The sequence below is a fragment of the Haemaphysalis longicornis genome, unplaced genomic scaffold, assembly GCF_048455015.1.
Source record: "Haemaphysalis longicornis isolate Haplotype H1 unplaced genomic scaffold, Haemaphysalis longicornis Haplotype H1 scaffold_9, whole genome shotgun sequence".
Lineage (NCBI taxonomy): Eukaryota > Metazoa > Arthropoda > Arachnida > Ixodida > Ixodidae > Haemaphysalis > Haemaphysalis longicornis.
The window spans coordinates 37,808,542-37,829,046 of record NW_027526460.1 but is presented as its reverse complement, the minus strand read 5'-3'; the positions used below and the strand labels follow the sequence as shown (position 1 = coordinate 37,829,046).

At 44.9% G+C, this 20,505-nt stretch overlaps 1 protein-coding gene across 3 annotated transcripts in view; it reads left to right on the top strand.

Annotated features, from left to right (window-relative positions):
- LOC144152401 (uncharacterized) overlaps nt 1-20,505 on the top strand; it is a 49,260-nt gene that overhangs the window by 5,426 nt on the left and 23,329 nt on the right. For 2 of the 3 annotated variants that reach the window (XM_077683671.1, XM_077683669.1), the window contains exons 4-14: nt 1,766-1,872; nt 3,735-3,916; nt 5,674-5,747; nt 5,866-5,932; nt 7,328-7,911; nt 9,303-9,528; nt 13,468-13,762; nt 17,555-17,638; nt 18,203-18,301; nt 18,839-18,923; nt 19,387-19,488. In XM_077683671.1, coding sequence (XP_077539797.1) covers nt 1,766-1,872; nt 3,735-3,916; nt 5,674-5,747; nt 5,866-5,932; nt 7,328-7,911; nt 9,303-9,528; nt 13,468-13,762; nt 17,555-17,638; nt 18,203-18,301; nt 18,839-18,923; nt 19,387-19,488 — 1,905 coding nt within the window. The remainder of the gene's footprint in view (nt 1-1,765; nt 1,873-3,734; nt 3,917-5,673; nt 5,748-5,865; nt 5,933-7,327; nt 7,912-9,302; nt 9,529-13,467; nt 13,763-17,554; nt 17,639-18,202; nt 18,302-18,838; nt 18,924-19,386; nt 19,489-20,505) is intronic. The other variant, XM_077683670.1, reaches the window with a different exon arrangement.

The following is a 20,505-nucleotide window of genomic DNA, read 5'->3' as shown; positions in this document are numbered from 1 at the left end:
TGTTAGGGTTGGCAGGGCCAGCTGTTTAGACCAAATCACTGCAAGTATCCCTCATGGTGTCTGGTTCCCAAGACATCAGTCGTGGGAACTAGCCTTTGCCATTAGTTATGGCTGACCTTGAGAGTCTGGAGGAGTTTTCGAAAAGATGAAGTCATCGCAATTTACTTTTCCAAACACATACTGCGGGATGTCAGTTGATTTCTTGACCTTGGGTAATATCTCTGGAACAGATCTCCATTTTGTACTGGCATTTCCACTCGTGTGGAGGAGTTTCCTTGCGCTGTGGAGCGAGTGTGCCTTCTTTGCGCGTGCGTTGACAACAACGGCATGTCTGTCTTATTCCGAGGCAAGGAGGCAAGTTATAGGCCACGCTTAAGCAGTGAACACCATACTGGCAGAAGTCTTGTGTGATATTAGAGGGTGTGACAGGGCAGACACGCATCAGATGAGGTTAGCTTTACTCCTGGCCTTTGCCAAAAACTCGGTTCACATTTACTTTATCTCTGGCAGCCTACCAATACCTGAATCTTTGCACTCTTTTATTTACTGGCCTTGCTGAAAAGCCGTCTCGCTCAAATGAGTTTGTTAGCAGCAATAACGACAACGTATATTCTGACCACAGTGTGTATTGCGGCATGAACACTGACCAGCTATCACTGCTTTATTTCCTGCCCACTTAAACATAATAACCGTTGCGCGGAAATTGTTAGTTTCTCCACACTGCCGGCCCAGTTCATTGCGCCGGCCGTAGCTGGAAAGATTAGAACGGGGAACATTGTTCGGCGCGTCAACAACTAGCACTAAAAATTGCACCTCCTCATCACGTGAGATCAGCCCCTTCACCAATGCCACTAAGCAATGCAACTGGGTCTTGTCTTGAGAGTGGGGAGTGCCTCTTGTAGTTGTCGCAGGGATGCAATGCGTCTGCTTCTCCCGTGGCCTCCCCCTCTTTTGTGCTCACCTGCATACTTGTTCTAACCAAAGTGCGAATTGCCGTGGTTTTGATGATGCATTAAGTGATAGTGGCCTACTTTGACAGGGATTGGTTTGAACATGTCTGTTATACTTGAGCACAAAACTGTGACTGGGGTGAGGTTGTAAAGAAGTATTTATTCTTCCTCGGCCGTGGTCAGTTCCGTGCCTATTGGTTGCTGTTGTAAAAAGGCCTGCATCAGTTTCGGGGCCCCGATATGATACTTGGCTCCTTCCACAATGTTCGCGCCGGTCAGAGTGAGCAAAAGGAAGGAACATTTTTTTATTGTAAAGTGAGATGTACGCACCGTCATTATCGGCATCGTCATGACTGGATTGTCTCTAAAAAAGGGGTGAACTGACTCCTCATCAACATATGGTGTGGAATGACTAGCTGGAGGATGTGGGTTCGATTCCCGGCCGCGGCGGCCGCTTTTCTGATGGAGGCGAAAAGCAAAAACGCTCATGTGGTTGAGATTTCGGCACACGTTAAAGATCCCCAGGTGGTCAAAATCAATCTTGAGCCATCCACTATGGCACGCCTCATTGCCTGTGTAGCGCCAGCTCATTAAACCCCACAATCAATCAATCAATGACTAATCGTACCATGAATGACCAGCTGAACGATGAAGAGAGTTTTTTGCTTCTCACAAGAGACGGCGCAGAAGCGAGTAGTTAGCAGAGTAGGACGGCATTGTCTCGCTTGCAAAGAGTGCACCTGTCATTATGTTTGTGCCAGTTCGTTTAAAAGGAGAGGTAAGCCGGAACTTCCGTTTCCTTTTCTCCCTGGCAGGAGGGAATGTCTCCGCTGTACATGGCAGTTGTCCAGCATCATCTCGATGTGGCACGTCTCCTGTTGGAGAGGGGCTGCCAACCAAATGCCGGGGACAACAGGAAAAAGTAGGTGTCTCTCCGTGGGCAGCCCACAACTCTTTCTATTTGAGGTTGCCAAGATAAAGACAATTCATTTTTCTCATGTTTTTAGGAGTGAAGCCCCTTAGGAGCTGGAGCTGTTAGTGTCTCCTGTCGTCGTCGTAATTGTTATTTGTCTCATTTAGTCATGGTACTAAAACACTGGGAAACTCGCTTATGCCTTGTGCTAGAACGAAACATGTACTAAGAAAAACACTGGGACAACTGGGACACTCGTTTATGCCTCCCGCTAGACAGCTTCATGCTTCAAAGACAATAAACTTTTACAGCAAAGCTGTATACCTCTACCCCCCAGCGGTTTCATCTCTGTTGGCAAAAATGCTAAGGCACCAAAGATACATTTACATATACACTGCATGCTTCCCCCCTCCCCATGTTTCACATTAGTGGCGATGGCCCGGGATTTTTGTTTTTACGCTTGTGTTTCAGTAGAGCACCTAAAATGGAATTCCGAGTTTAGGCAACATTTTATAAACAATTCACAGTTTCTTGAAAATATGTGTAGCATGTTGTAAGTTTGTTGGGAAGCTATATTTGCTGTGTTCCACTTGAAACTAGTGCGTTGAGACGACCAAAGAGTCTTGTGTATATTGTATTATAAAAAATTGAAAAAAATTCGGACAGGCGTTATTATAGAAAAATGTTTTAATCACCATTGGCATAATTATTGATTATATTATGGTGATTCATTCATTCACCATAATAAGACTGTTACAATGTGTCCAAATTAAGTATGGAGTCAAATTAACCATGGTTTCTTGAAACACTTAGGTCTATCTGTACAGACATGTAAACTTGATCAAATAGTGCAATAATATTGAATTAACTGAGAAACTAGTGACAGTCAGGCACAGTTCTAATTTATTGTACACAGAGTAAATAAAAATATAGTTATTGCAAAGGTGGTGCATATGACAAATTTGTGTAATTGACCTTTTTCCAGTAGCTATCTGCACACATGTGTACTGACAGTTCATTCCATCTTGCTGTATGGCGAGCAGCTACTGCCTTCTAGAGCTGTGCCTTTCAGTGCTTAGCCCTTAAGCTCCCACTCCCGTGGTTTCATGTCGTCCCTTGGCATCGGTCTCCTTGTAACCGAGCGAATGAAGAGGACACCGAAGGTCGACGAGATTGAGCGAGCAGGGAAGCGTGGCGAAAGTGTGAGTGGAAGAACGGTATGCCAAGGCAGCGCAAGACATACTGCCTGCGGCTACGTGTTACGAGACAACGCCAGAATATAGTGCGTGCCGTCGTGCGTTCACTGATGAGGCGATCACTTCCTCAAGACACAGCAGCTATGCTGTGTCGTCGAGGACACTGCAGTTCGCACCGCACTTAAATTTCGCATTAGAGAGTATTGTAATCGTCAGCAATTTTTTTACGCATGCTTTTTTGACAGCTCATGGTGCAGCTGTACATTCACACACACACACACACACACACACACCAGAAAAACGCTCACAAAGGAACGGGGCAAGCACATTTGAGGCTGATAATGCTGTGAGCAAGCAGCAAAGAGGAAAGAAAATTGAAGGAAACAGCACTTTGCCCACTGCAGATTAGTCTCAGGAACGTGCACCTGCATCTGTGGCTTTCATGTGGAACGGGTGACGAGTTGGTGGGGAAGGGGTTAAGAGACGACGCTGTTTTGTGCACAGGTCTTTTTGACGGCTAGATTTTGGAGGTGCATTCATGCCTGAAGTTCCGTTTGCTGTGGTGGCCATAAGGGGGACTGCTGCTAAAAAAATGTCCATGTGCCTTCACATTAAGTTGTCTCAGTTGGCCTCATATCATACAACAGAGGAAACTGACTTTGGCTCTGCATTTAGGACTCCCCTGATGGTCGCTGCGGAGGCCGGTTCGGTGCCCCTGGTTCAGTTGCTGCTGGGTCGAGGCGCCAACGCGAATGCCGTGGATGAAGAAGGTCGCACAGCGCTCGACTTTGCACGGAGGGCTGGCCATGACGAGTGCTGCAGGCTGCTTGCTGCCAAGACCAACAGCACGCATGGGGGTGAGTGAGGGCTTCCCACTGTGGAAGGGTTGTACTTGGTTGCACACGTGAGTTTGTGTTGCAATGGCACTCGCAGTTTTGGATTTGTGCTACTCGTAATGGTTTTCTCTTAAAGGAGCCATGCAGACGAAATACAACATGGTTTATTCGAAAGATTTCGTAATTTACAGTGCTCCCAGCGCTTGTCCGGAAGCAAATGATGCTTTATGCACTGAAAAATTAATCAATTTAGGTTAAAATTTTGATTCTCCTTCCAAATCGTGTGTTTTCATGACGTCTGCCATGAAGTCACAAGGGCAGGTACTCAAATGGACATCCAGTGTGTCATTAGGCTCGCCAACCTTGCTTACCGTCAGTCCTCCCAGGTGGCGCTACCATACTCAGCCGCGGATCGTTGTCTGTCGTTGCTTTGTTTTTGACTGTATTTGAGCCTGGCTTGTCTTTGTTAGGGTAGAAAGTAATTGTTTTAAGAAACGGGGGGTATGCTCGACAAACAGGGTCACGTAATACAATGTCGCTTACGCCAATGGGCCAGTGTTGTGTAAGGCAACTCCAAAGCGGTGGACTGCTGTGCAGCTAAAGCAAGCATAGTGCGCCCAGTGCCAGCAGCAGTGCACATCAGTACTTCTATGTTTACGTGTACTTTCGTAACTTCCACAGTTTACCCCACCATTCTTACTACTATAAAAAGAATTGGCCCTAAATTTAAGTGCAAATAGCTCGATCGGCAAGCTTATAAGCCCTGCCTAATTTGCATTTGCTTTTGCCGGCCTCATCCAATCGCAGAGCTGGGCATATGACATCATAGGTTCTGTTGCAGGAAATGAGCTAGTGGGTCGCATGGCCATTCCCTTTTTCCTTAATTATATAGCTTACTTGAGCGAAGCGTGTGTGAAAAGTGGTGTCAGTAATATTCTAACGAGGCACTCTTTCGAATGAACCAACTTGTGTTTTGTCTGCATGGCCCCTTTAAATCATCTGTGGGGCATTTCCAAAAAATAATTACAGGTTTGTTTATTGGTATTTTGAACCTATTGCAATAATGTTATCCTGAGACATTTTTGTATGATAGGGGCCCCATTAGCTTTTGTAAAGCAGCTAGCACAGGTGCAATAGCACCTTTAAAAAGACTGCATGAGGAGCAGTGATTTTTTTTTTGCCATTGGTGTGCATACTTCAAGTGGCGAATGGTTTTTGCAGCCTGATGCGGCAATGAGATATTGTAGGCATGCTGGTGAAGTTGAATTTCTGCTGTCTTTTCACAGGCAGCTTTATAAAGAATTGCAAATGAGTCTTCTTTTATATCTTATGAACTGATAACAACCGTAGTTTAGAAATGCAGTTTTTACACCAACCACGTCACATTTACACTGCAACACTCTTGTAACTGGGATTTGGATTTAAAAGTCATTCCTGCTATGTTTATTAGAAACATGCAACACTGTGTCGCAAATGCATTCCACCGTACAGTTATTTTACTAGGGGAAATAAAGGACGGGAAGTGCTACAGAGGGCTTGCTCCTGTGCAGCCAGTTCAAAGAGTTGTTTTTGTACAACATTTGCCTTGGTTACCATTTAACATTGTCTATACATTTTATTTTTATCATGGGTGCAATTCTCATAGCCCATGATTTTTCTTGTCTTTTGGATGTCATAAGCAAATGCTGTCTTGAGAGACGAAGCACAGAGTCATGCAAGATTTTCGTTTTTGTTTAGCCTTTCTTCTTTTTTTCTCCTGATTGCCTTTTAATCGCCAGGTGAAGTGGACAATGCGGAAGTGGAGTCATGGAAATCATCGTCAAGTGAATCGGAAGCAAGCAGAAAAGCGAAAGTGAGTGCTCGACCAACCTCTCCTTGTGCCTTTGCTGGTACTGCCTCCTGCCTGGCCCATCTCTATAGAAGCTATTCAGCCACTTATTTTTGTGTGTGTCAATTTCATCTTTCTGCAGAGGTTGCGGTACAACGTAGTCATCCCTTCGCCTTCGCGCCTGTCTCCCCAAGGATCTGTCACTACTGGTACGTCTTCACTTTTTGCCACGTCATTCTTTAAAATTTTTAAAGCGAGTTTTTCGAGCGCTGCATTGAGTATAGTAGCAGTGTAGTGGGTTCTATCAGCACATTTAGAAGAACTGGGAGTTGGGCTTGTTGGTATAGGTTCATAATGGGAAACAGCGCAAAAACAAAACTTGGACAAGAAAGACGACGGGACGAAGCGCTACTAGCAACTGAAACGTTTAATCGTCAAAACACACAAATATATACACAAATATATATATACACAGTGTTTTTGGTGGTTGTTCCCCGTGACTGTACAAGATTGTAGATTGTACTGTACCTTTGTGTTGGCGGTGGCTTAGATTGTGTGTATATATTTGTGTGTTTTGACGATTAAACGTTTCAGTTGCTAGTAGCGCTTCGTCCCGTTGTCTTTCTTGTCCAAGTTTTGTTTTTGCGCTGTTTCCCATTATGAACCTATCAGCACAGGCCATCTTTACTGCTACCATGATTGAGAGGGGCTGTCGTTATGGTCATAATCGTTGAGTAAAGCTGCTGATTGGGAACCTTAATATAAGAAGAGGAGAAAAGAAGAAAGCAAGCATAGTTCGTGATGTGTAGGAGGAAGCAAATGGGATGACTGCATTCTTTTCTTACCCTACAGAAGTAAAACCTAGCTTTTTGGGTTTTTGGCAGTATTACAAAAGCTTTGGCAGTATTGCAAAAAAGACATGAATGAGGTTTGGTGGGAGGCAAAACAAGTCCTGTGCAGAGTTCAACCTCTCGGTCAAACTCACTGGTAGAAAAATGCAGTAAACACATTTGTGCATAGTGTCTTATTTAAGTGAACATAGTGTTGCAACATGTGGTTCAGCATAACATACTTCTTTGTTTCTTCTTCTCTGAGTGATGTGCTTCCTGGGTGATGTAGCTCAAATCTGTGAACAGGGAGAAATTTTCATTTTATACTTACACTTTTCTGCATGCTTTTGCGGCTTGGGAGCTTGTAAGGTAGTTTTTGACACATCCAAACTCTCTACATTTGTTTCTGAGAGCTGGAAGATTCAATGTATAGGCTGCACGGTTATACTAATTGTGGTAGTATAACTAAAAATATTGCGCTCTATCAACCATGCTTAATAAGAAACACTGCATAGATATGTGCAAATTTAAATACAAAGTGCATTTTTGTATGAGTGCCTAAATTTCTTGCTTTTTTGATACAGCTGCTTGAGGTAACTTCAGTTGAGTGAAGTTTTGCCTGAGCAAACATTTTCTCCTGGCTGAAGGTGTAGCTCACAGTAGCTTGTAGTTTGCTGAAAAAAAAAGAAAGAAAAAAAGAAAACAAAACAAAGGAAAGATGGAAGCATTCTTAAAAAGGTTTAATGCTCTTCTGTCCTCCTTCGTGCTTTGCAGGCCATTCACCAAGCCCAAACCACCTCGGCATCAAAGAGCCAAAGAAACCCTACATCTCATCCCTAATAGTAAACTCCACCACACAGCAGCAGCAGCAGCAAAAGCCACTCACAAACGGTAACGATCAAGAAAAAGCTGAAACACTCGAGGCACCAACACCAGCCGTAGAAATGTTAGAAAACGATAAGGAAAACCTTGACAATGCACCTCTCCAAAAAGATGCATCGCCGAAGAAGAAGCCCGATAAACCGCTCCACTTTGACGAGAACGACATTGCGTCTTGGATGGAAGAGGACGTCTCGTTCGAAGATTCTGAGGCCAAAGCGACCTCGCTCTACGCGCCGTCGACAGCTGGCCAGAAGCGAAACTCTGCGGTGGAGCCCGAACTGCACAAGTCTGTGGAAGTGCTGCTGGCCTACGACGGCCAGCAACTCCGGAAGAACTCCCCAAATGAGGATGAAGTTGTCGAAAAACTGCTGGAAGAGGTTCCGAGGCCTGCTAAGTCAGTCCCCGACAAACTGTCCGTGGCCTCCGACAGCGACTGGGACTCAACGGAGGAGGTTGAGGATGTTCCACCGAATAAGGTTGGTGGCATTATTCACTCTCTTATGCCCCAGCCACATGGCAAATATAATGCCATTTCCATCAAATGCCATTCGTTCGACTTGATGCCATTTTCTTGACGCGCTGCTACATGGCCAGAAATGTCATTTGCAAATGATGGCAGTTGTGATGGGTAAAAATTTGTGTAAAGAAGATATTTTAGTAGGCACTTCAATATTTGTGAAAACTGAGCGAAAAGAGCTTAAACATCCTTACTGCTCTTTTGAACGCACTTTAAGCAGAGTTGCAGCAACTTTTTGAACACGATTAAACACTGCCGTCGCACCAGCATGGAGCATATGAACAAACATGGGCGCTGGCGCCCACCACACCGGTTGAGGCTGGCGAGACTAGCAGTTTTCTTTTTTACAACTCTATTCGGCTTGTTTCATATAAATAAATGAATGACTAAAAAAATTATCCGCATGTAAATATATCATTATGCTGCTGACGCTTTAGTAATCTGTTTTGGGCGGGCATTCCCACTGAGTCTTTGGTATCGAAATTTGGAGAACGCAGTCGAATGGGCTCTGCAAACTCATTAGGTCCCCAGCGTCATTTTGATCGAATGTCATTACATTTTCTCGTGTGGCACCAAACAAATGTCATTTTGAATGATTGACATTTGTTGGGAATGACATTAAATTTGCTGTGTATCAGGGGTGTTAGTTAGATGGCTTTGGAGTTTATTTGTGGACTTTGATTTCCACTTGAGTAGGCTGTATTTTAAAAGGGGCTGTTGATTCGACGCAAGGTTATCTCACTGTACTTTGAAAGAAAGTCAAGGAGGGGGTGCCGATTGCATATGGGTGCACTCAATGGCATGACATTGTTCCATTAAAATACAAGCGGAGAAGCATAGATCTAGTAAGTGTAAAAACTAAACTACTGTACAGTACTAAAGAGACATGAAATTATTGAAGTGAGAGTGTGTTGGATGTGCACGGTTAAACTTACTATTTCTTAATTATTAATTTCTGAATGTTTGCCACTCATGTCATCAAGCTGGGACCTCTGGTAAGGCATTTCGAATGGTGATTGCTCAAAATGGCATTTTATTCTAACCAAACTACGTGGGGGAAAAATTTGGAGCATTGCAATAAACACGGCACATTGTTTCTTATAACGGAATGTTATTGCAAGGAGAATCGCTATGGTGTTAATACTGTCGCATGTTGCATTTTTGAAAAACAGAAGGAAGTCTCGGTCAATTTTTTTTCCCGGTTTAACAGTGCTTCAGAGTGGCATGAAATTGCCTTTTACTTTTTAATTTTTGTTGTACTGGAATGTTATCAGCTGCCATCGTGTTCTGCGCTCATGTCAACTTCTCCGAAAGAGAAATTGACCCCGATTTTTTCCTACGATGGTTTAGCGATCAGTGGCAGGCACATTGGGGCAAGTGGACACCCTCCAGGGGACTGAGGAGACTTGGGAGAGGAATCAGATTGTTGTCCCGGTGAACTTTGATGCGACAGCTTCGAAGACAACAAGCCCTCAAAGAAATCCCCTCCCCATGGCGGCTCCCCGCAAGTCGTCCTCCAGCCCACACCGCAAGCCGTCCCTGGAACAACTGTCGCAACAACCACCCCATTCTGAAGGTGAGCTGCAGAGAACATCTGCGGGGTCGGAAGGTTTTTTGGGTTTTTCTAGCTCTTTTTCTTTCTTTTTTTAAATTAAACAGCGAAGCTGTTTAGCAAGTTGTAAATTTTCGTGTCCACAGTTAAAAATACCAAAAAACAGCCGGCGCGTGCATGTGAGCGCAGGCCTCGCGGTGACCTCCCGGCAGTTAACAAAACCAAGAAAATGCCATGTTCTCGTGTGTGCATGCCTCGCGACGTCCACCCACCGTCCCATGTGCACATTTGTCAAGCCAAGCATACCCACTTGGGGAGATTGGCCAAGAATGCGGCGATCTGCCTGGCGGGCAAAAAAACCGAGAAAATGCGAGCGCTCGTGCGTGCTGCTTGGCGGGACCGCCCAGCGTTCTTGGTGCACGTTTGTCAAGCCAAGCATACCCACTTGGGGAGATTGGCCAAGATTGGCCAAAAAACTCCAGCATTCGCCATAATCGTGGCAACACTTGCTCGGAACAAAAAAGACACGTCGCAGCGTATGCCCCTCCAAGGTGATGTCCATTGATTACCACTTCCAAAATAATGAAAAAAGCTCACACTTACAACAACAGTGATGGAGTAAAGGTCGTTGTGGCAGCGAAAAAGAAACAAATTGGCTGCAATCGTGGACTTAAACCTTCGTCGTGAAGATTGCGTACAGCTTTGCTACCATCAAGTCTTATGCGTTAGTGTGAGTTTAATTACTTTTTTTTTTTTAGCTGATCTTTTCTTTTGGGGAGTAATTCAGTCGGTGTCGCAACTTGTGCTCGCCTGTACTGAGAGTTGCGTATGATGCTGGGGGCATGCAGGCCTCTATTGAAAATAAGCCTGGTAATGATTGAGTGCACACTGATGAGTACTTATGTAATCACTCGTGAGAATGTGCTGATACTTGTGAGGACATTACTCATATTTCTGTTGATTTTTAGTGATCACATTACTCGTGGTCACGTTTCTACCTGTACTTGTGCACCAGCACAATCGTGCTCAGCTGGGGGAGGTACAAGTGGGTATGCCATTCTGTGCTCAGTGGTACTTTTAGCCATAAGGTGGCTGGAGGTGAGTCTTGGTGCCTGCGTTTATTTGCTGATTGCACATTTGGTAATAGTTTTCACACAGAGCATGTTTGTTAAAACATGTTTAGAGATTTTCATGCAATGCTGTTACCACTCACACATGCGAAAATTAGAAAGTAATGGAATAAGGGGAACGCACTATCGTTTTTGAAAATCTGTTCCCTACTTTGAGTGAAGTTGCTGCTCCTGCATCTTTAATAGGAACCTACTGTGCTTCTTACGGCAAATTCTCCCTCACGACACCTTTTCTGAAATTGTGCAGCACTCGCGCCCTCCCTCCTCTCTGGCCATTTCAACAGGCACTGCCTACTACATTAGACTCTTGTTAAGACGAACTCAAAGGGACCATGAAAATTTGTTCGTAACATCAGAAATTTGTCTTAAGCGGAGGCTGTTTGCATTGTGGATGTTGCAAGAGAGCAAAAGTGTTGTTCGTCTTAAGCATGGGGTTCATCTTAACCGAGTTCGTCTTAATGGGAGTCTACTGCAGTTGCGAACACAGTGAGCAGCAAGCACACTGGAACTGCATAAAGACCTCCCTCCCCCCACTTCTTGCTTGCTCTGCCCTGGCACACATAAAAACAGGCACATGCGTTAAGGCGCATGCGTCAAGGCGCATGCGTCAAGGCGCATGCGTCAAGGCGCATGCGCAGAAGCAAGCATTTGAGTTTTATCTCAAGTTGAGTGTAATGCGACACCTGGGCCCGCTTGTTCGAAGCCCAATAAGACAGTCTTATCCGCAGTCTAATCTTATTGGCAGACTTATTTAAGGTCCTATATTCGCTGGGCTATAAGATGCTTTCTGGAAACTTATAAGACAGTGATTAAGACTAAATAAGAACACAATAAGACTGTGAATAAGCTTGCTCCGAGCAGTCTTATTCACAGTCTTATGCTGACGTGGTAGGTCATTTCATCATAAAGATCGACCTCCATACCGTGAAAAACAAGTGCAGTAGCCGTAGAAGTGGCGAACGATGCCGAGCGGCCATCGTTTGACCGTCTGCTTGGAACAAATAAATGCCTGTTCCGAGAAGATCGACGCCGTTGGAAACGCCGTCGGGAGAGAGGGTGGAAAGGGACAGACAATGCCGGCGCCGGAAGCCGCAAGGCCTACCTACTTTGATGTGGCACCGATGGGTGCAGCCAACCACTGTTTTCAACTTTCGCTGTGTGCTATGGGCGTGTGCTTGTTTTCCCCGGGTAGCGCGGCTTTTTTTCTCCCACACATTAAACAAAAATGGACAGGAATAATAGTCTGCGGCCCGATATTAGTCCCGAGTTGACATTGGGCAGCCAAGCGCGCGGTGTGAATGTGTGATCGTCTGCTATGCCAGCTGTCGCCACAGTAGCTACGAAAAGGTGGCACGGAAATGACGGAACAAATGTATTGTTTTATAAAATCATACCCGTTAACTCAGGAACAACAACTATGCGTTCACAATAGAACTTTAACGTGACAACAAAATTACACAAAACAGCAAAACGCTAGCAGCCTGTAGTACCTCTGCCCGTGAGCGTCAAATAACATCGTGTTTTCAAAGAGAAGCTGCGCAGACTTCGCGTCTTTCCATCATTCTCTTCAAAAGTGACGGTTATGAAGCTTGATTGTTTGGGTTTGTACTTTGATTGCACATTCTGCTTGAGCAATTGGGATCCGGAGGCGGCATGTAAAAGCAGCATGCATAATATCAACATTCAGCTATATTCTACAGCACGATTCTTTACAGCTGCAGCCCTCGCTAAGCGTGCTGCCGGCTAGGCAGCGGGTTGTTGCGATTGTGTCGCCGTTCCAGGCGGCAAGAGCCGCTAGAGTGCACGTTGCATCTGAGTCTACGACGATGAACCCGAAGCCAATTTTCAGCTTTCTAATTCACGGTGAGATGAAAAGCACAACTCGTGTTGCGACGTGAGACAACGTCGACGCTTTTCACGTCAGCCTGGTGGGTTTCTCGGACCCACGCTTCGAGCAGACGATCTTTATTTATGACTTCAACTACGCGGCGGGGCAACTGAGGCCCGGCGGCGTGAGTTGGCCTACCAAGGATGGCGGATCATTGTAACGTACTTGTGACAAGGCCCAAATACGCTGTCTGATGGTCAGCATTTCTTGAATTTATCCAATCATGGTTCAAAATAAACGCTTGCCCAACGCTGGCGACGGCAACAAGCAGTTTTGCAGCATATTCTCCGCTTTTCCCTAGGGGCCTCTCTCGTGCTCATCTAGGTACCTGCTGTCCCTATAGTCTTCAATAAGACCGCTCTGTAGCCTGGCCCGAGGGCTTTCGAGCAAGCACACTAGTCCGAATCTTATTCGCGGTCTTATGGAAGTCCGTGAATAAGACTAGACTGTGAATAAGACTGCCAATAATAACGTGTGTTTGTGCAGGCGGTCCCAGATTGCCTGAGACAATGCTTCACTGCGCGAGGCCAAGTCTGACTACAAGCTCAGAATGACCATTAAGAATATCCTCACACATATCAGAAAATATTCTGATCGTGCTCACAATGGCATTGTTGCAGTGCAAGTTGGCCTCTAAGAAAATGGTGTTTTGCGGATTGTGCATGAAAAAATACTCATACTTAAGGGCCATTGATGATGGGATGGACAAAGTATAAGCTGCTTTGTTACCCCATTCCTAGATCTTTCACACTGTCATCTAAACTAGATGCAATGGAAGGCCAAGAATTGAGGGAGGTCAGAGTGTCACCTCTGTATGTCACACTCCTTCTTAACTGTCGATAGGACAGTCTTCCCTTGCTCTAAAAGTCTGAAGTGCAACTCTTACTTCCTGCCTGGCCGTGTTGATGGGCTGATGCATTGTTCCACACGCCTCCTTGTGTTCAGATGTGGGCACCCCTCAGAGGCCTCCCCGACTAAGCAAGAATCGGCTCCGAAGCTCCTGGAGTTCTTCTTCGTCTTCTGCGCCACCGTCGAGAGCTAGTCCGCTGGTCATTGGTGGCTCCAGGAGGCCCAGCCTGCTACGGGACAACAACAACGGCCGTCCTGACAGCGTGTCGCCGATACCGGCAGATCCAGGTGGCGGCAGCAATGGCACGCAGATTGTCCGCAAGAGGTCCAATGCCTCGAGCCATTCGACGAGAAGTAGGAACTCTGTCGACCGGCAGGAGTACACCACAAGGTAAGCATGGCCAGCCGTTGTGTTCATATCTTATTATGTTGCAACTGCGAATATTGTAGCGCGGTAATCCTCAGTGGACGATGAAAACGAAGGCGATAGGAATGACTTGTGAGGGAAAGAGGATGATAACAATTTTGACCAGTTTGCGACTCCAGCATGGCTTCGCGAATGAAGCCGCCCCTGTATACTCGTTTGTACATACCTTGTAAATAAACCTCTCCGCGCCACGTAACAGTATTGTCGAATACGGGGGGAAGCTAAATGTTCAGTCATGCAAGATATTGGAGTAAACATGGGTGGGAGATGTTCTAGTTCAAATTAAGCAAAACAAGCAGGGTTGGTGTAGACATATGCACATGAAGCACAACGGATAGATCATTCGTTTAATGGGGTGGCTGCCGTTCGACTGTAAACGAAATAGCGGCAGACCAAGACGTGTTGGAGAGACGAACTGAGAAAATTTGCGAGGGCAAGGAATGGGCTTGGGAAATGCATGGCAGATGTGGCTGGAAATCTGTGGAAGAGGGCTTTGGTCTGCTGTGGGAAAGAAATCTGATGATGATGATGATGAGGCCACACGTTTGAAGAGTCTAGAAGGCACACAAAATATCACGCCCACAACCATCTATGCTGCCTAAGAAATCCTGTGTCAGCTGCGTGTCCGAAAATGTTTCTCAACCCTTGAAAGGGACCAGAAGGTAAAATATACAATTTTGTTTAATTTGAAAACACTAACTATTGGTGACTCACTCAACTCCAGTTCAGCCTTGAAGTTTTTTAAGGGGGCACACAGGTTCTTCAAACTTGTTTGCTTTCCAATTAATTTTGATGACCAACTTCATGGGATTGTTCAGTTTAGCTGATCTCAAATATCCAATTAGTGTTGATGTAAGATAATTAGATTCTGAGATAATTAAAAATCTTTCTTCATTGTTCTTGCAAACAGTAAAAAAAAGCTGTTCAACGAAAAATTACCAGCAAGCCATGAATAGATGCTAGAAGTTGTGGAGAATGCAAACTCGGAAGCAGTTTTCTTTTCTGGCAATCACATGCAAGTTCACATGAATTCTGACTTCTAGGTTTAAAGTATCCCTGCTAACCATCTATAAATAATGATAATTAGACGATTGTTGAAACATAAAATAAAAAAATTGTTTCCCTTATTGCAAGGTTTAAACATTCAGCTTCTCGCTACAAAGAAAATTATCTTTCTGGCTGCACTAAATGTTGGGATGTACCTCGAGAGAATTTCCTATCGCTGCGATACCGCTCATGGCAAAGTGGGAGATTATCAAAAAATTGTTACTTTTTCGTTGAAATCGGGCCTGTACAGCTTTTTGGAGGAAAAACTGTGCAAACTACCGTATATAATGCAGAATATAGGTCAAGCCGGAATATAGGTCAAGTCTGAATATAGGTTGACCCCTTACCTTTAAGCCGAAAAATGCAAAAAAAAAAAAAAAATTCAGTGCACAACGTGGTTTTATTGAGGCTATAACTACTTTCGTCTCAGATTACGCGTTAGGGTTGTTGGAATTGTCGTCATACGACTGCTTCTCGCTGGCTCACGCCCACACAAGCAAGTCGTCCTCGGTGCAGTCCAGGGCATTGCTTATGCCATAGAGTTTCTCAATATCACCTAGAGCGGAAAGTGTCGCTGCGATCGCACGCCGGCATGGGAATTGTGAGTAGTGTGCGAATCGGATTGGCAGCAAGTGGCTAGTACAAAGGGTTATACAAAGGCTTCTCAAAGGCTTCTCGGCTTGGCAGTGCTTGTTAGTTCTGTTTTCGGTATGCTTTTCCGTTTTCGGGATGCCACTTTCTGGCATTCAATGGCTATCACAGATATGTCTAAATAACAGCGTGATTAGCACTTAACGCATGTGCTCACGTTAGCGGCGAGTTTCTCAAGACGAAGGGGTGACCACATGCAGTGACGGCGACAAGCGACGCCGAAAACATAACTCAAAAGGTACAACAGCAGAGTGCGCTGGGTGACAGCGACAAGCGAAAAAAAATTAATACACTGCTGCCAATGTCCTCTGTCGTCGTCGCTGCAGTTCACTGTACCACCGCTGCCGCTCGCTTGTGGGCTGCTTCTGGCCAGCAAAAAGTGAGCGAGAGGCCCAGCGGCCTGCTATATACCGCATCATACCGCATCATATACCCACTTACTCCTTGAAGCATGCACTGCCTTGGCCAGGCACAATGAGGCAACAAGGTCGAGAACTGGGCTAGTTGGTATACATTCATGATTTACCAGCACAAATTAAACGGGACGAGAGAGGAGCGCTCGTGTTGTGTACTCCTCTCTCGTCCCGTTTAATTTGCGCTGGTAAATCATGAACAATGAGGCAACATACATAGCTACGCGACAAGCCAGTATTTATTTGCCATTTAACGCATTCATGAAATTTCAGAATGCTTTCGCGCGTGCTTGAAGGCTTACTTGCGGTAATAGGCTCTGCCTCTAAGTTTATTTATATCTGCCTGGAAAAAGCAAATAATTACGACGCGATTGCATCATTCTTGCATCTCTATGTTGCATCTGCTTCGCCTGCTAAAATGCATAGCGTACGATAATGATACTGTATTGAGAGGAAGCAAAAACACAGTTGAGGACAACCTAAATATTTTTTATCAGCTTAACAGCTTAACATTACAAGAAACCAAAGAAGACCTCATCCAGTTTGGAGTATGTAATAATTTTAAAATATATCCGGGAACGCCCGCTGTATCTGGCGGCGTGAGCCATATGCAGGACTCTTGTTTTATTTTTCTTTCTAACCCTAAAATTCAGTTCTTAATTTAAGCACTGGAACACAGCGTATTATACAAAGTAAAATTTGTCAACAGCGGCACTTTTGGCAGCAATTTTTTAAGCAAAAAGTTAATTTGCGTAGCCACAAAGTCGTTGCCGGCCATGCCACGCCGAACTTCCGGCCGAACTACACACTATAGCGGCACTCATAGAGGCGTAGAGCGCCTTCGCCAAATCACGTTGACGCTAGCGCCAGATTCCACTCTAGGTGAGTTAGTGAGAAACTCTATGGCTTATGTGGCACTTCTTATTAAACACTTACAAGACCATGTCATCGTGAAGCAAGCGCAAAGCATGGAACACTTGTGTGCTGATTGTAGCGAGGGCCAATCTGTGCAGGCGACCAGCAAGTACCTTGGGGAATCCATTCGTAGAGACGTCAGACGTTGCTCGCAGACAAAAGTCGCCACTTTGTACAGCAGCTTAGGTGTACAGGTTCACAGAGCAGTGCCCATGAAAGGAGGTCTTCTGAGCGTTGCATTCCGAGAGCCGCCCCTTCAGCTAACGCCAGTAGTGTACGCTTCTTTTGTTGACACCAAACTGGCGCAAGGCGGACACGTCACTGGCTTTGGAAAACCCCCAACTTTTCTTTTAAATGCTGCTGTGAACTGGCGCCAAGCGCCTAAACTCATTTTGAGAAAGAAGAAAATAGCACGCGCATCCACTGACAGCGAGAGAAGCAACAAAACAAGGATGGTGGTGATGGTGCCTTTGCGGTTTGGACGGGCTAGATGGGCTGCCCAGTTGCCAGATGACGAGTAGAATTATGCCAGTGACCGTTATGTAGGTTGAAGGATGACTTTTTGGCAAGTTTTTTGGTAAAAAATCTCGACCTATATTCCACTTTATACGGTGAGAGAAAAGTGATAACTAAAAAATTCTTTTTTGGGCAATTTTTCAGTCCCAAAGACCCATGCGCCCCCTTAACCGAAAAAAGAGGTAGAAATGTGGAAAAACTGTCAAATTTTCAGGCACGTTGTGGAGCTGACTGCAACCCCTGCTTCCAACATCGAGGCCTTGGTTGCCACCCTCCAGAAGGAGGTCAGATCAACGAGGTGAGGATATTGCTTGCATCTTCCGGTGTCTTTTTTTTTTTTCCCCTCATTGATGAAACACAGCTAACCAAGCAGGAAAATGGTGTGAGCATATTGTTGCATGGTGGTCTTAACACATTCTTGCACGGTAACAATTTACAACTGTGGCCCTTCTTTTGTTATTGTGCAGGCTGGTACGGAGGGATCCTTAACCTCACCTCGAGCCATTTTTGTTTTTAACCTCTCTCGTCGCTGCTAAATGTTTTTGCATACCTTGAAAAACTTGACACACAAGGCCCCCATAACACCTGCTATGGCTGTGACAGGATATTTCACTTATGGAGGGGAAAGGGAGGGAGGGGGGGTTGGAGCACGGCCAGTGTTTTCTCCCAGTTATAGAACCAAAAAGTGACAATTTGAGCCAGCTTTAAGTTTGCAATTGCGTTGTAGTTGAAGAAAAGTAAAGGAAAAGTACAACAGGCGTTTCTGCGTTGGTAACTTTAACGTCCAAGCATACCTTGCCCTAATCTGGTTTGCGGAAGGCTTGCTTAGGGGTGCTCATGCTTTTCTTTTGGTGGCCAGCAGAGCTGAGCTGGAGGAAGAGACTCGGCATCGAAAGAAGGCCGATGTGTTTGCCAGGGAGTTGCAGCAGCAGCTTGCAAACAGGGAGCAAGCCATCATGAGGTGGGATACGTTGTTCTACGACAAAGGGGAAACCGAGGCACGAATGCAATTGTCCTTCAGTGAGGCACCATCATCCTAGTCCCCCTTGCCATCTTACATGAACAGTTTTGAAATATGGTGGAAGCTCATGTTAACATATGCATGGAGTTGATGGAAGCATGATGACTGCGCTACTTGTCGATTAGCATGCAATAGAAAGAATGGACCTGACATTGGCTGCGTGCAACTGAAAAGCTATACTAGTGTGGCACTGTGGTTTGCTCTGCCTTGTTTTGCAGTTGAAACCCATTCGTTTTGGTTGTTTTGCATTCAATAACATGCATAGAGCGCCTTTTGCTTGGTGGCATGGCTTTATTCTTGCAGTTTGAAGAAAAAGAGAATGTATTTCATACTAGCGAGCTGCTCATTTCACCAGAGTTTATATATTTTGCCATTTTACTTTGTCTTTCTCACTTCTTTTTATTTTGTTTGCACTGTGCTCATCACAGTAACTTTGTCCTGGCTAAATTCGCGCTTTGCTTTTCTCTCGGCCGGCAGAGATTGTGAAGCCAAGGACACCATCGACAGCAAGTTGGCCGACCTCGAACAGGAACTCAAGAGTGCAAAAGGGCTTATTAAAGACGTGAGTAATTGGTGTTAATTTGCCTGTCGAAGCTCTAAATAGCCTGTAAAGCCACTGGCGTCATGTTTTGGATTAATTTACATGTACCTTACTGTGATATGCTCGGCAAAGCCATGCATCGCTGTTTTTGCAGTGTTGGCTGTTTTAGGAAGTATGCTATTGTTGTCAACAAGGTGTACTGCCCTGAGGTTTGAACACTGACATTTTAATCTGAAATCCCCAAGGTGGAGTAAGTTTCTGCGAAGGAAAGTTTGAAGCCATACGGCTGTCACTTTGTAGCCGTACAGCTGAATTGAGGTGGATGTCAAACTTTCCTTCGCAACACTGAGGTTTGTATATTTTGTTGCTGACTGCACTTGTGTACTCACAACAATCCTTGCAGGTAACTATCAATTTGTATCAAAGGTTGGCTTTGGAGCCATTATGTTCATGTCTGGATTCCTTTGGCTTTTGCCAATTCCAGCTTCACCGTGAGATTGAGTACCTGCAGAAACAGCTCGGCTCCTACAAGGAGTCGGCTGACATTTACAAGGATGCCAGTGAAAAGCAAGAGGCACTGTTTAAGGTGAGTGGTGGAATTGGAATTAAGCCTTTTTCTTCCCCACCTTCAGAAGAGGTACTTCTTATGGTTGCAGGTTGACACTAGAGCCATGCGTGCATGCATTCTACAGATTTGCCTGTTTATGATGTTGCAAGGCCAAATGTCTCTCGAAAGTTCTGTGCTGAGGCTTTTTGTCTTGTCTGTGTGTACCTTCTGTAACCTGTGGTTGGATTATGTCATTTTAAAGATGTTTTGCAATATTTGTGCCTAACTGTTTAGTGCAATAGAAGGTCGTGTTGTTTGTGCTTGTAGCATGGGCATTAGCGTCCAGCATTCCATGTGAACTTGTGAAATATACTTAAAACGCTGAGTAATGCTTGTCTGAATGCATTCATGTGCCTTTACTATGCATGGCTTTCATTTTACAAAAACAGCATCAACAGCAGAGAAATGTGTACTGATAGCACCTGTTGGGGGCGAGTTAAAAACTTTAAACTGAGCGGCTGGTACTACGAACCCAGTTGTAATTAGGGGTGTGCAAATATTTGAAATTCCGAATAGCAGTTGAATAGTTCCTGTCATTCAATTCATAACCAAATCAAGAACTTGATATTTCATTTCAATGGAGATTTTGTTTTGTCTGAATATTCTGGTGTGCTACAAAAGACCAGGCTTGCGTTAACTGCTTGTAGTTAGCCGCTGGACATGCTACTGCAGCCTAAAAACTTGGTTTTGGGAATTGATCATGTCAATGTCGCACATAGGAATACGGGGAAGCTCAAACAACTTTTTCTTCCTGATTTGCATTTATTGTGACCTACACACATCTCACTTTTTTAAAAGAATGACAGTGCAGCAAAAAGATATCTATATATTCTCTATTTGGTGGCATCTTTGAAGCTGACTTTATTTTGTGTGTGTATTTGCATTTTATTCAAAAATTTTATTGGGTGCCCCAATTTATAGGCCTAGGATGGGGAGGCCTATAAAGCTCTGCACCTAAGCCCAGGCCTTACGTGCATTAGCCTCTCTGCCGTGTCC